A 14,039-nucleotide genomic window follows, 5' to 3' on the forward strand; every position below is an offset into this window, starting at 1 on the left:
TCAGGGATTATGTGGAGCATGTGATTCTCTGCTTTTCTCTTTGAAGTTAACATTCTGTCCATAATCTCTTGCAAAATCCGATGAGTAACCCTTGAGGGTTCTTGTCTCTTCTTCTTCTTCTTCGTCTTCTTTTGAAGTTTCATCCTTGAATTGCACCACCTTTTTTAGACGTTATTGTGACTTCTCAAGTTTCTAATCCTTACTTTGTTAGTTCACTATTTCACTTCCAATTGAGTTTGATCATTTTCCCTACAAAACAAAGAAATTTTGCAAGTAAAATGACAAAATCACAACTAATTCATTTATCAATTCAATGTGCAAATTAAAGACAAAAATGAATAACTTATACGAATTAACCTTACAAATTGACTCAAAAACAATATGAAATACCTTCAAAAAGATTACAAAATTAGCCATTGTCATCAAGTATGTCAATTGAGGGCCTGGTATCATGTATGCTTTTACTATTTAGGGTATTTGTTATGGGTACACTTAGGTACCCTACTGTAACTTTTTTTTTTGTCTTTTAACTTTTTTACTTGAACCACTTTTGATCCAGATGCTTTAATTTGGGAAAATGTAATCCACCAATTGTATTTGTGAATCAATTCAGTACCTTTGAAACTGCTCCATTGGGAAAATGTAATCCACCAATTGTATTTGTGAATCAATTCAGTACCTTTGAAACTGCACCATTTAGACTAATAATTTTAGCCGTCGCTACCCGTCAAATCAATGTGAACATTGGCAAACATGAGCTACCCACAAAGAAAACTGGAGGATGGTTATGATCTTGAGGTGTGAAAATGATCGTTATTCTTAAAGTTTTATTTGTCCCACTACAAAAGTAATTTTCTTCTAGGCTAAGCCAGCTAATTTCTCAGAATATACATCAAAAAAAGAAAAGTCCGACAAATATAGCTGTGACGCGGGTGTGGTACAAAACTATAGCCGTCATGCCTAGTCACAACAAGTTTTTTTTAAGGGCAGCAGGCTACAGTGCACAATCGGCACCATAGCCAATGGAGTTTTTTTTTATTTATTTAAAGGCAGCTGGCTGACGTGCTGACTGTGCACGATAGCTAGGGAGAACAGAAAAAAAAAAAGAAAAAAGGAATCGTTCAGTCAAAGGCACCAAGCCTTGACAGGTGAAGCATCTCAAATTTCCCTGAGCTTCTGCTCTCAGAAAAATCTTATTGGCAAAACAGCCTAGCACTACTGCTACCACTAGTATTGAGTTAGCTCATTTTTTCGATAAGCCCGCTTATCTGAAGGTTGTGATGATGATGTTAACTTTTAAAGCAAGTGGGTCAGCGGGCAACCCGGATGGCAAATGTGACGGGGAGGAGGAGAGATGAGGCGTTTGAGGGGATCCATCCATATTTCTGGGGTTGGGTCTCTCTCTGTTTTCTATTTCAATGTTTTCCTCACATCATTGCAACGGGTTTTGCAGCCATGACAGTGTCATTTTCTCTTTCTGATGCTTTTAATTGTAGCCGTGAGTTGGTCTGAAATGGAACTTGTGAGGCCCCGTTTACCTTTCTGTCACCAATGTTCTGTGTTCTCTTGGCTGCAGTGATGATTTTTCTTAGTTGTGATTTGGGCATGGATGAAATCGTGGACTCGTATCTTGGTGGTGCAGCCCTGATGGCATGTGAGATGAAAAGAATTTAAAGATGGGTTCTTTCTTCTCTTTCATGCAACTGGGTTTGTGCAGCTATGGCAGCGTCTTTCCTTTTTTTCTAAAAAACTCAGCACGGTAGCCCTTTTAAAAAAAAACTTGCTGCCATGCTGACTAGGCACGACAGTTATAATTTTGTACCACTTCCGTATCAGAGCTACATTTGGCAGACTTTTCTTTTTTTGACATATATTCTGAGAAATTAGCCGGCTAAGCCAAACTACCACCAACATACAACAAAATAGAGAAATTACCCAAAAAAGATTTAGAGAAAATACAGTAAAATATATAATTTCTCATGAAGAATGATAATGTAAATAACACTTTGCCTTCCTAAACTATAGGGTTAGTCATACATTGCCTCCAGACTATACTTTGCCTCCACGAATGAAAAAATGTGCACTTCCCCCCTATCCTAGTGAATGTTAGGCCCTCAAAACATATGAAAAATTTTCTTCCAGCTTTTGCGCATGGTACTGTATTCACACTTTGTTCCTCCCTTCAGCCTAATAAAAAGACGTGCTCTTTGCTTTAAAATTAGCAACTCTATATGTAATATATTGAACCAATAAGAAAGTTATGATATACTTTTAATATTTAAAACTAACACACTTTATGCTAAAACATTATTGATGAAAAGTTCCATATAGTTTCAAATATATAGTTCTTCAAAAATAAACTTTCTATAACATTTCTCTACAATGTAATTTTGTAAGTTTTTTCTTCAAGACAGAGTTAAAACCAATTATAGTTAAGAATGTGCTATAATCATATGCCATAATATCCTTTAAAATATTTAAAATTAACTCTAAAATCATTAAACTCAAAGAATTAGAAAAATGAATTATGTAAGAGTTTAATCAATTTGATATTAACATAAAATGTTGACAAAACACTATCAATAAAAAATTTAAAAGCACTTGTCAAAAACTAAACATCAAAAGATAGTGTTCGATATAAGTTTAAACAAAAAAAAAAACAGTTATGTGCTTTTACTTAATCAACCTAAAAAATATAGATATGTTTTTAAATTACGATATTTGCTCCAAGAGTAAGAAATTGTATTTGTACTTCATTGATATCAACTTCATTAAAATTTTACATAACTCATTTTTTTATTTTTTGAGGTTAAAGTTTGAAAGTTTATTTTATACATTTCAAAAGATATTATGGCACATGACATTATTTATAGTACATTTTTTACTATGGAACTTTTTAATTCTATCTTGAAGAAAACATACAAAAATACATAGCAAGAAAATGTTAATAGTAAAGTGATTATATACAAAGTTTATTTTAAAGAACTATATATATATATATGGTATTTTTCATCAGTAATATTTTGGTCTAAAGTATGTTAGTTTTAAGTACTATAATTATACTATAACTTTCTTATCAGTTCAATTTACATATACAAACTTGCAAATTATTAAAGCAAAGTGTACATTTTTTTTTTTGTCCAAGGGAGCAAAGTGTGAATAATATTAAGGGCAAAGTTGAAAGCAAAATTTTCACATATTTTGAGGATCTAACATTTACTAGGATAGAGAGGTAAAGCGTATACTTTTTTGGATTAGGGAACAAAGTGGAACTGCCCTATAGTTCAGGGGCAAAGTGTTATTAACCCTTTATTTTATAAACAAAAGAAGTTCCACTGAATGGGCACTTTATGACCAGACATCGTGACCTCACTGTAGAGGCATCTTTTCCCTAAGAAATTAATCGACTTTTAGACAAAGAAAGGTGCCCAATGAGTACGTTGTAAAGGATTCAGTTTTGATTCCAATGATCATTGAACTGGCCGCTGAGCCTGTACAATATGGTTCATTGTAAAGGCAAAAATGATACACAAATAGCTAAATTCGTTTTCAGAGCCCGATTGAGAGTAATTTGCAAGAGACTAAACTATTGCAAGTGAATAAACGATCAGCATCTTTAAGCTTCTACCCTTGCATCATCATCCACTTTTGGGTTTTTCAATGGAACAATTGATACACCAAAAAAGCTGACTGAAAAGTAATTTAGAGGCAACTAAAATAAATGCACCATTTGGTTCACAGTCGGATTGTTATTAAACTACTTTTGGAGTACACTATCTACATTAAATTATTTGCGCAAGTGCTTGTAAAACGTGTATCATATTTGCTGTTTTTTTTAGGTCTACAAGTAGCTATTACATTAGAATTGCACTATTTGTGCCATTCACATGTATATCAACTTGAGATAATTTCAAGAACTTCCCTTGAGATTTTTCACGATTGCGATCTCCTCCTTTAAGGTTTAAAAGAACACACTAACTTCCTTTGGTATTAAGAATGAACTATAATAACCTTCACAAAAACTAGAAATCCTAAGTAAAAAAAAGGACCTTTAAAGAGAAAAAAGAAAGGGAAACCTTTCTCGCTAGCCCCTCGTTTTTTAAAAACTCTAACCTCATCTCATCAGGTATAATAGATTCCATTTTGAGTGGCTTTTGCTCCACTATACGAAGTGCCGACCAACAAGTAGGAATGCATTTGTCAAAAGGAGTCTCTTCGAAAATTACATAGCAAAGGAAAAATGAAAAAAGAAAATCTCAAGAACTAGAAATGGGCACCTCCAAAACATGGCTCAAATTTTTTCGCAAAAAATCACCTTTAGATTTTTTACCAAATAGATAAACATGATATTTGACTTCTTTTGGCAACTAATTATTTACAGAAATCATACTGGGGCAATCTAGGATATTTGTTGTATTTTTTTTCATACACTGCCAATTACCAAGGATATTTTTTATCGACTGCTACTTCCTTGAATAAATTATGGCATAATTTCCTAAGGCATGTGAAATCTATTTTTGCTAGTGAATAAGTTTTATCTATAACTACTATACCTACTTTTGTAGTTATGAAGCTAACTATAGGTTCTTTTATTTCTAGGAAATAACATGGAATAAATTAAAAAGCCATAAAAGTGTATCTCTACTTCTGTAAGTGTATTTTTTATATTTAGTACTTTTTGAACTAACATTAAATCACAACATTCATTGATAATCCAACACCTTCAGATAATCATAATTAATGGCCAGTTAATCTTTTTTTTTCTAAGTATAAGCAGGATGATTCGAACCCGAAACCTCCTGCTTACATTCCCTCCCCCCGTGCCACCCAACCCATCCCTCCCCCCTAATGGCCAGTTAATCATGATTAATATAACTCAATAACTTGTTCAAGATAATAGCATCAAATAACTAAGAAAATATCACATAATAATAATAATAGATAATTCATCCAAAACCCAAGGCATTAAACTTGCAATTCATAAAGCAAATGCAAACAAGATCCGAACTTGTGTATTAACTAAACATAGAAATCAAATGCAAAAATAAAGAGTTGAAAAGAAAAAACTGTTATCATTTGAGTTTCCAACCTCTCCTTCTTCATCCTTGTCGAACTAAATATACAAGAGCAGATGTACTAATTCATCTTCATCTACATAAATTGCTGCAACCAAACGAACAAATAAATTAAGGGAGTTAGACTGAACAGAGGAGATGGTATCTCAGTAAAAAAGAATAAGAGATCAAATTGACAGGATATATGAAATGGCCATCTATTACAAATTTTTCTTCATTCTTGGGGTGATAAAATAATAATGATCCTTACATTAAGGACCAAAATTGATATGAGCAAAAAACGAACTAAACAAAGATTTTTTTGTTTGGATAGGATATTATTTGAAATATTATTTAGAATAAATACTGTAGCACTTTTTGTGATGTGATATATGTGAGATAAAAAGGTGGTTGGAAATATAAAAAGGTGGATTGGAAAATGTGTTTATGATGCAAGCGAAATGTTATTTGGGATAAGTTCACTATCCAAATAACTTACCAAGTTTTTTTTGCAGGGACATTAATCAGATGATTGCAAAGTTCCTGTTTCGATTCTCAAACTCTTTTTCTTTCCCCTTTTGTGACTGTTGTCTAAGATCCAATTTAGCTTTTGGTTAAGTGTTATACCATTTTGGTTGCCATCTCCAAGAAGTACAGAATCCCTTGATGGAAGAATTATACCAGGTTGACAAAGACTTCCAACAAAGTATCCTGCAAAGCAATTGGCGGGCACATACGTTAACAAAATCCCAGACTCTTCAACAGCTTTTCTTACTACCATTCTACCATCAAACGTGGCACTTCCTGGTTCCATAGCATTGCCCATTCTTGCAATATCAGTTCCAAACTCAGATGACAAGAATCTCTGCATTTAATTTTGCACATATTAAGAAGTAAATAAACTAGGATTAGACTTCTGCCTGGCAATATATTACGTATCTTGACATTTCCAGCCTCTTTGATGGCCTTGACAAGCTCGACTTGAAGTAAAATATGGTGGGATCGAATATGAACCCCAGAAATTGCACAGGTAATGTTGAAGATTTCCAACAATTATGGCTTGATTGTGTTGAAGATTGCCAAAATTATGACTTGCTTGTCCCAAAATTATGGCTTAATTATAGTCTATTATTACTCTTTACCTTGTACAATTGTATTTTGTATCTAGCTAGAATTGTAACTTAGTTCATAGCTCTAGTTTAGGCAAGTTTTGTATTATAAATTCATTCTCAAGCATTGTACAGAGATTATGGAAATCATAATACAAGAAAATCTCCTTAAGTCTGATTGTCATTTTTACATGGTATCAGAGCAGGTCTGATACTAATCTTTTCGAAGGTTTCCCTCATCTTGTCAATAGCACATTGCTCCAGTCAGGGAACTCTCTCGATAATGAACCTTTTTCAATATCCAACATCACCATATTTTCTCACATCGGCTGATTACACCAATTCTTCCCTTGTGGCCGTGCTGCTTGATAGAGATAATTATCAGAGATGGAGAAGGGCGATGTTGAACGTGCTCCGGGCTAAAAACATGCTCAGATTAAATGGAGTTTTGAAGAAACCAACAGACAACCCTCTAGAAGCACTCGCTTGGAACAAGTGCGATGGTCTGGTAATTTCTTGGTTGACTAACTCCATCAATCCTATTTTGTATGATTCTATTGTCTACCATGAAACTTCTCTTGATCTGTGGAAAGATTTAGAAGAAAGGTTTGGACATTCACATGAACCACACATTCATGAACTCCGTCGTGAGATTGCGACAATGACCCAAGGAGCAACCAGCATGTCATCTTTCTTTACCCGCCTAAAAGGTGTATGGGATGAACTTAATTCTCATATGACAATTCCGAAGTGTACCTGTGATGCAGCAATGGCATGGCAGGCTGAGAGAGATAAAGAAAAAGTTCATCAATTCCTTTTGGGTTTGAACAACAGTTTTAAAACACTTCGTTCTTAGATCTTGGCTATGGAGCCTCTCCCCATCTTGAATAGAATCTATTCAATGGTTGTAACAAAGGAGAAAGAGTTGAGTATCACTCAGCCCAAAGAGATGGAATCAGCTGGTGCCTTGGCTGTTCAAAATCAACCCAATGTTATTGCTGGCCGTTTTCAACCTAATACTCCTGCCAACCGTAGCAAAAGAAGTCGACCAAGGCCCCGATGTGATCATTGTCATAAAAATGGACACACAATAGATCGTTGTTGGGAACTGATTCGGTATCCAACCAATTGGCAGCCAAAAGGGAAGACTAAAACTAATCTCACTACTGCCAACCTTTGTCGAGAGGAAACTTCTTCTGACTATAAGCAGCAAGGACTCAACGAAGTGCCATCGCAGCCACCAGTTTTCACCCTAGAGCAGTATCAGCAGATTTTGAATCTTTTGAGTCATGAAAAGAATCCTGGTTTGGCTAATTTTGCAGGTAGTAAACACTCCTCTCTTAATTGTGTTGAAACATCCTCCTGGCTTTTAGATTCAGGTGCAACTGACCATTTTTCCAATCAGAAAAGTTCCTTGCAGGATCTCCATCCAATACCCAATAAACCTATTTACCTTGCAGTTGGAACCATAAGAAATATTAATGAAGAAGGAGCCTATAGTTTTTCAGATCAACTTAAGATTTCTAAAGTACTATTTGCTCCAGATTTTCAATGTAACCTCTTTTCTGTTAGCAAACTGACTCGAGAACATAATTGTTCTATTTCTTTTTCCCCTGACTTTTGCCTTATTCAAGACCTTTTCTCAAAGAAGCTGATTGGAGTGGGTAGGCAACGAGGTGGACTGTATTACCTTCAAAAGGGTAATCATCAACGTGCGACGTATGCAGCTGCGAGTTCAATGGAATTGTGGCATCAACGTCTCGGTCATCCCTCTCAGGATCGTTTTTTAAGCATTCCCAATTTATCCCATTTACAATTTAAGAGTGATTGTCTTATTTGCCCAAGAGCGAAAGGCTCAAGACATCCCTTTGGTCCTAGTAATAAAAGATCTACATTTGTTTTTGATTTGGTGCATATAGATATTTGGGGTCCATATCACACACCATCATGAAGTGGTGCACATTAGTTTCTTACCATTGTCGATGATTTTTCTAGATCTGTGTGGACTTTTTTAATGAAACATAAAAGTGATGTTTCACAAATTTTTATGAATTTTTACAATTTTGTTTTAACCCAATTTGGTGCTAAAATAAAAGGTGTTCGAAGTGACAATGCTCATGAATTAGTTGAAGAGACTTTAAAATCCTTTTACAATGAAAAAAGAATTTTTAATCAAACTTCTTATGCCAGTACTCCACAACAGAATGGCATTGTGGAGAGAAAACATAGAGATATTTTACATATCGCTTGAGCACTACACTTCCAGGCCTATTTGCCCTTAAAGTTTTGGGGAGAATATGTTCTTACTGCAACATATCTTATTAATCAACTTCCCACTAGAGCTTTAGGCGGTAAAACCCCTCATGAGCTTTTGTTTAATAAAACACCATCCCATGATCACTTGCGTGTTTTTGGTTGTCTTTATTTTGCCATCAATCCAATGCATTCAAAGGATAAATTTCAACCTAAAACTCGTACTTGTGTGTTTGTTGGGTATCCTTCGGACAAAAAGGGTACAAAGTTTATGACTTGGAAACTCAAAAGTTTTTTGTATCCGGTGATGTGAATTTTTATGAGAATATTTTTCCTTTCCAAAAACCTTCATTTGAGTTTTTTAAGGAAAAACCTTTGCTTCAAACAACTCAATTTCCTGAGTTAGATGAGTTTTTTTATGAATTACCTGTTGAGTCTTTTAATTACCCTAGTAATTCCAATGATTCTCTTGAACTGCCTAGTTCTACACCAAGTATAGAAAATGACCAACTCCATGGAACTTCACGAAATCGCCGTCCACCAGACTACTTGAAGGATTATTATTACAATCTTCCTGGTGGGCCAACTCACTCCAACTCTGTTTCCTCAACCAAACAATATCCTATCTCTTCATAAATTACTGATCTTGCCTTTTCACCACAGCATCAAACCTTTCTTGCAGCAATATTAGCCGATCAGGAGCCTTCATCTTACTCAGAGGCTCAAAATAATGCAAAATGGGTATCTGCTATGAAGGAAGAATTAGCTGCTCTAGAGGCAAATCATACATGGGACCTTCAACCTCTACCAGATGGGGAACGACCTATTGGATGTCATTGGGTCTATAAGATGAAGCATAAATCTGATGGGTTAGTAGAACGTTACAAAGCTAGGCTTGTAGCCAAGGGCTATACGTAAATTGAGCGGTTAGACTACAAAGAAACTTTTTCTCCAGTAGCAAAATTAACCACTATTCGATGTTTACTTGCTATTGCAGCATCTAAGCAGTGGGAATAACATCAGCTGGATGTCCATAATGCCTTTCTCCATGGTGACCTCCATGAGGAGATCTATATGCTTCCACCACCCATATACCTTCAACTAGGGGATACTCGCGTATGTCGGCTCAATAAATCTCTCTATGGGCTCAAACAAGCTTCAAGAGAATGATTTTTTAAATTATCATCAACCCTTAAGACCTACCGCTTTGTACAATCCTGAGCCGATTCATCCTTATTTACTTGGCAGTCTAACAATATGTTTCTTGCTATCCTAGTGTATGTTGATGACATGGTTATTGCAGGGAATGACTCAGCTCAGTGTAGCCATCTGAAACCATTTTTGGCAACCCAATTCCATCTCAAAGATCTTGGACGTCTCAAGTATTTTCTTGGTCTTGAAGTAGTTCACAGTCCAAAGAGCATTTTTCTTAGTCAACGAAAATATGCTCTGGATATTCTTGCTGATGCAAGGTTGTTAGATGTCAAATCGAGCACAATGCCCATGCAACAGCAGCACCATTTGGGAACATCTACCAGTTTCTCACTTCATGATCCTACTCCTTTTTTGACGTCTAATTGGTCGATTGCTCTATCTAACAATCACTCGACCTGACATCACTTACGCAGTTAATTTCTTGAGTCAATTCATGTAGACGCCCATTACAGAGCACCAACAAGCTGCCTTTCGAATCCTGCGATACATTAAGGGTGCCCCAGGCCAAGGGTTATTCTTTCCTCGAGAGAATAGTTTCCAGTTACAAGGGTATTCTGATGTAGATTGGGGAGCCTGTCCTATCACTCGAAGGTCAACAACAGGATACTTTATGACACTTGGTGATGCGACTATTTCTTGGAAAACCAAGAAGCAGCCCACCGTAAGTCGATCTTCGGCAGAAGCAGAGTATAGAGCCATGGCTTCCGCTGCCAGTGAACTTATCTAGTTACGTATGTTGTTACGTGACTTTACAGTTGATCACTCTCAACCGATGCAGTTGTTCAGTGATAATCAAGCTGCTATGCATATTGCTTCTAATCCGGTTTATCATAAAAGAACAAAGCATATTGAAATTGATTGTCATTTTGACCGAGAACACATTGAATCAAAGGCAATTGAGATAGCCTACATTCCTTCGGTGATTCAACCAGCAGATATCTTTACTAAAGCCTTGAGTGATGATCAGTTCCATCGATTACTATCCAAGTTGGGTGTTTCATCCTTACACACTCCAACTTGAGGGGGGCTGTTGAAGATTTCCAACAATTATGGCTTGATTGCCAAAATTATGACTTGATTGTCCCAAAATTATGGCTTAATCATAGTCTATTATTGCTCTTTATCTTGTACAATTGTATTTTGTATCTAGCTAGAATTGTAGCTTAGTTCATAGCTCTAGTTTAGGCAAGTTTTGTATTATAAATTCATTCTCAAGCATTGTACAGAGATTATGGAAATCATAATACAAGAAAATCTCCTTAAGTCTGATTGTCATTTTTACAACAACGTCCACGCATCAAGTTCACAGCATGAACCAGGCATTGATAATCGTTAAAAGAACCAGGGACAAGGTGGGCACTTTATGCCTTAAAGGACAGCAGCATTTGGATTTGCTCAATATCAAAACCTATCTCTGGACGATGAAGAATGTAGGTTTCATGGCCTTGCTCTAAACTTGCCTTTGCCAGCCTCTTCCCCAAGTATCCTGTTCCCCAAATAACCAGCACCTTGCTGTTCATGGCCTCTATATATATTATGTACTCGATATGTTCTTAATAATCTTCCTTTTTTTAAACAAATATGTATATTTTATTAATTGAGAAAAGAAAATAAAATATAAGAGGGGTACCAAACCTGACCTCTGATACACAAATATAAAAATAAATTACTTGACACTCTTAATAATCTTCCTTTATTTATTAATTAAATCAATAGTTGGTTGTCTAATTACAAAAAAAAAAAAAAAATATTGGGGTACATATGTTGGTTCAATATTTGTCTTATAGCATACTCCACACTATCTAACATAGCATGAAGAATTGTCAATACAACATCACAACGTTATAGCCCAAATGAGTTCTTTTGGAGTCTTTCAAGATAAACCAAAATTCCTTTTTTTCCCCTCTGTTTTGCTAAATTTTAAACTGACATCTTGTAAAGAAGCTCCATGCTTCATTTTAATTTGCACTTATTTTGACAAAATCAAGGGATTTCTTTCCATCATGAGCATGTCCAAAAAAGTTGCTCATGTACTCCTGAAATTCTACTTCTCGGTAGATTGCTCCCCCATCAAGCTCTGCCAGATGACGCAGCGGACCTATCTTCGTAGTTGGCCTTGGAATAGCGAAAAATGGTACAGAAACTCGAGATTGTTTGCTCGTCGTACGGACCCTATGCTCAGCACTTTTGTACCTTCCATTGCTCAGGATCTAGGATGCAGAATAAAAATTGTTATAGTTCGAAAATCATGATCAAATACTAGTATAACCTTAGTAATCCTAGCAAATGATCAATTATATTTGTTTCAATTCTAGAAAGCAATTGTTGTTATGAAGCTTACTGACAAACCAAAAAAATCTCAAAACTCAGATAATCAATCTTTGAAAAGCCATTCAATTGGGAAAGTTTGTACACTGGATCAAGTTTCAGGTAAGCAAATTACAACCAATTCAGAATTCTTACATACATAGCAATGGATTAGTATTTAGTTAAACTAGGCAAGAAGTTTCTATCTATAATTACCGTAAACAGACTGACGAATTATGAAAATTTAACTTAGCTCAAAATAGCTATGAATATGGTTATAAAGCACTGACTAACCTGTAAGGAGTCCCCAACATTAATAACTAGAGCACCAGGAATTGGTGGAATCTCTATCCACTCTTCTTTTCTGCCATCAAGTTTACTTTCTTCCAGCTTTACGTATAAACCTCCAATACCATCTTGCAAAAGCACAGTTAATGTGCCCATATCAGAGTGGCGTCCCACACCAACTGTCAGTTCTGGATTTGGGCAAATGGGGTAGAAATTCATGTTGACCATCTTCATGCCAATTAGGGATTCGAGTCTTGAGTCATCAAGGGTTACTCCAAGATTTCCAATTAACACTGTCAGCAGCCTTCTTACCATTTCAATTGATGATTTCAGGTAATCAAATGCCTCTTCCCTGAGAAAATAATACGAACATGGAGATATTGGTACTGAAGTTTAAACATTAAACTTCTTCATGAATCCAGCGAATAAAATCTAGCTACTCTGACAGTTTAGACTTGAAAATTACCAATGTGTACACCGTAATGAAATCTGATGAGCAGCATAAGAAACTTAAGTTTAAATAAGATGTGTTGGAAGAATTTATAGCTAAGCAATCGAGGTAATCAAAAAAGCTTACTTGCACTCTTTAGGCCAATGCTGTTGTGCATCACCATCATTGGTATAAACCATGCTAACAAAATCTTTCCATTCCAGAGCCTTTTCTTGCTCTGGAGCAAAGCTTGTACCATACTTCACAGAGGGACTAGGACTGACACCCTTCAGATAAACAGATTTTGCATCTGCCGGTAGAGCAAAAAACCGGTGTGCGGCATTTTTTAGAGACTCCAAGAAGTCCAAAGGCATTCCATGGTTGATTACCTGAAAGAAACCTAGTGTCTCAGCAGCTTTAACAATGGCCTCCACAACTTGATCATGATCAGGACCATCAAGCTTTGACAAATCAATTGGTACTGATGAGAAGCCATCTTTTGAGCTTTCAACAACTTTCTCCATTCGCTCATCTGGTGGTTGGATATATCTTTCTGGTACTTGTGAAATTCCTGAATCCACCAGACCTTTGACACCATTGCCATCTCTCACAACAAAATCAATCAAAGCGTTGGCATCATCAAAACTCGGTGCCATTTTCTTGGATGTGTTCTTGTCAATTCTTGGGGAACTGGTGCAAAGAATCGCATTAGTACGAAAAGACGTCCCAGGTGATCATAATAGCAATGGAATTTATTTTGGCTAAATGTGAAAATCTTCAAAAGAATTTCAAAGTCAATACTTTTATTCTTAACCAAATATTCAAGATTTTTGGTGCACATCTTGTTCATAAATGGGTAGAGACTGCAAATCTCTACCCAAACAAAAATAAAAAATAAGTAAAAAAGGCAAATCTCTAAACCAGAAAAGTGTTTTCAACAGTTCAAAGCCTACATAATTTTTTTTTCAGGCGATCGATATGGTGTCATAAAATCGTACGCATGAAAACACGAATTATTCTAACCAAACTTAGTCAAAGTTCATAGGCTGATTCCGGACGCATCTAATATCATCTGAATAAAAATCCATGAGGAATCTTCTATTAAACCAATAATACTTTTCAGATTAAAAATTAGATTTTACTTACCATCAGCCTATCACTACATAGATAAAAAGTTAAAGGATTCGAAATCAAGATCATGGAGCAATTCGTGATATTGTTTTAATAAATCAAAGCTGAAAAAACTCAAGACTTAAGCTGAAGAAAAGGTTGGATAATTACCTGAATGATGTGAAACGTTTTGGTTTGTTCTTTGCTCGAGAAAGCTAGGGATGGTTGGGTTTTAATTTGAGTACTTCCTGAATAGGTCTTGTCAATTTGCTT

At 35.7% G+C, this 14,039-nt stretch overlaps 1 protein-coding gene and 1 pseudogene across 1 annotated transcript; both read right to left on the reverse strand.

Moving 5' to 3' along the window:
* Positions 1–1,427: 1,427 nt before the first annotated feature.
* On the reverse strand, positions 1,428–11,151 carry LOC113736563 (bifunctional pinoresinol-lariciresinol reductase-like; annotated as a pseudogene).
* Positions 11,152–11,361: 210 nt separating this feature from the next.
* Positions 11,362–13,338, reverse strand: LOC113736572 (scopoletin 8-hydroxylase-like). The gene is made up of 3 exons (XM_027263603.2): positions 12,804–13,338; positions 12,233–12,578; positions 11,362–11,841 (listed from the first exon to the last, which is right to left on the reverse strand). The coding sequence occupies exons 1-3, from the start codon at positions 13,310–13,312 to the stop codon at positions 11,590–11,592; spliced, it is 1,107 nt and encodes a 368-aa protein (XP_027119404.1). The 5' UTR covers positions 13,313–13,338; the 3' UTR covers positions 11,362–11,589.
* Positions 13,339–14,039: the final 701 nt, after the last annotated feature.

Source organism: Coffea arabica, chromosome 1c, assembly GCF_036785885.1.
Source record: "Coffea arabica cultivar ET-39 chromosome 1c, Coffea Arabica ET-39 HiFi, whole genome shotgun sequence".
Taxonomy (NCBI): Eukaryota; Viridiplantae; Streptophyta; class Magnoliopsida; order Gentianales; family Rubiaceae; genus Coffea; species Coffea arabica.

Bases quoted from the DNA above. Each gene is read 5' to 3' on its own strand.
- LOC113736572 (XM_027263603.2), bottom strand. From the start codon at position 13,312: ATGGCACCGAGTTTTGATGATGCCAACGCTTTGATTGATTTTGTTGTG. The intron at 12,579-12,803 runs GTAAGCTTTTTT...TTATTTTCTCAG, and splicing joins CATTGGCCTAAAGAGTGCAA to GGAAGAGGCATTTGATTACC. The intron at 11,842-12,232 runs GTTAGTCAGTGC...TCTGCATCCTAG, and splicing joins ATGTTGGGGACTCCTTACAG to ATCCTGAGCAATGGAAGGTA.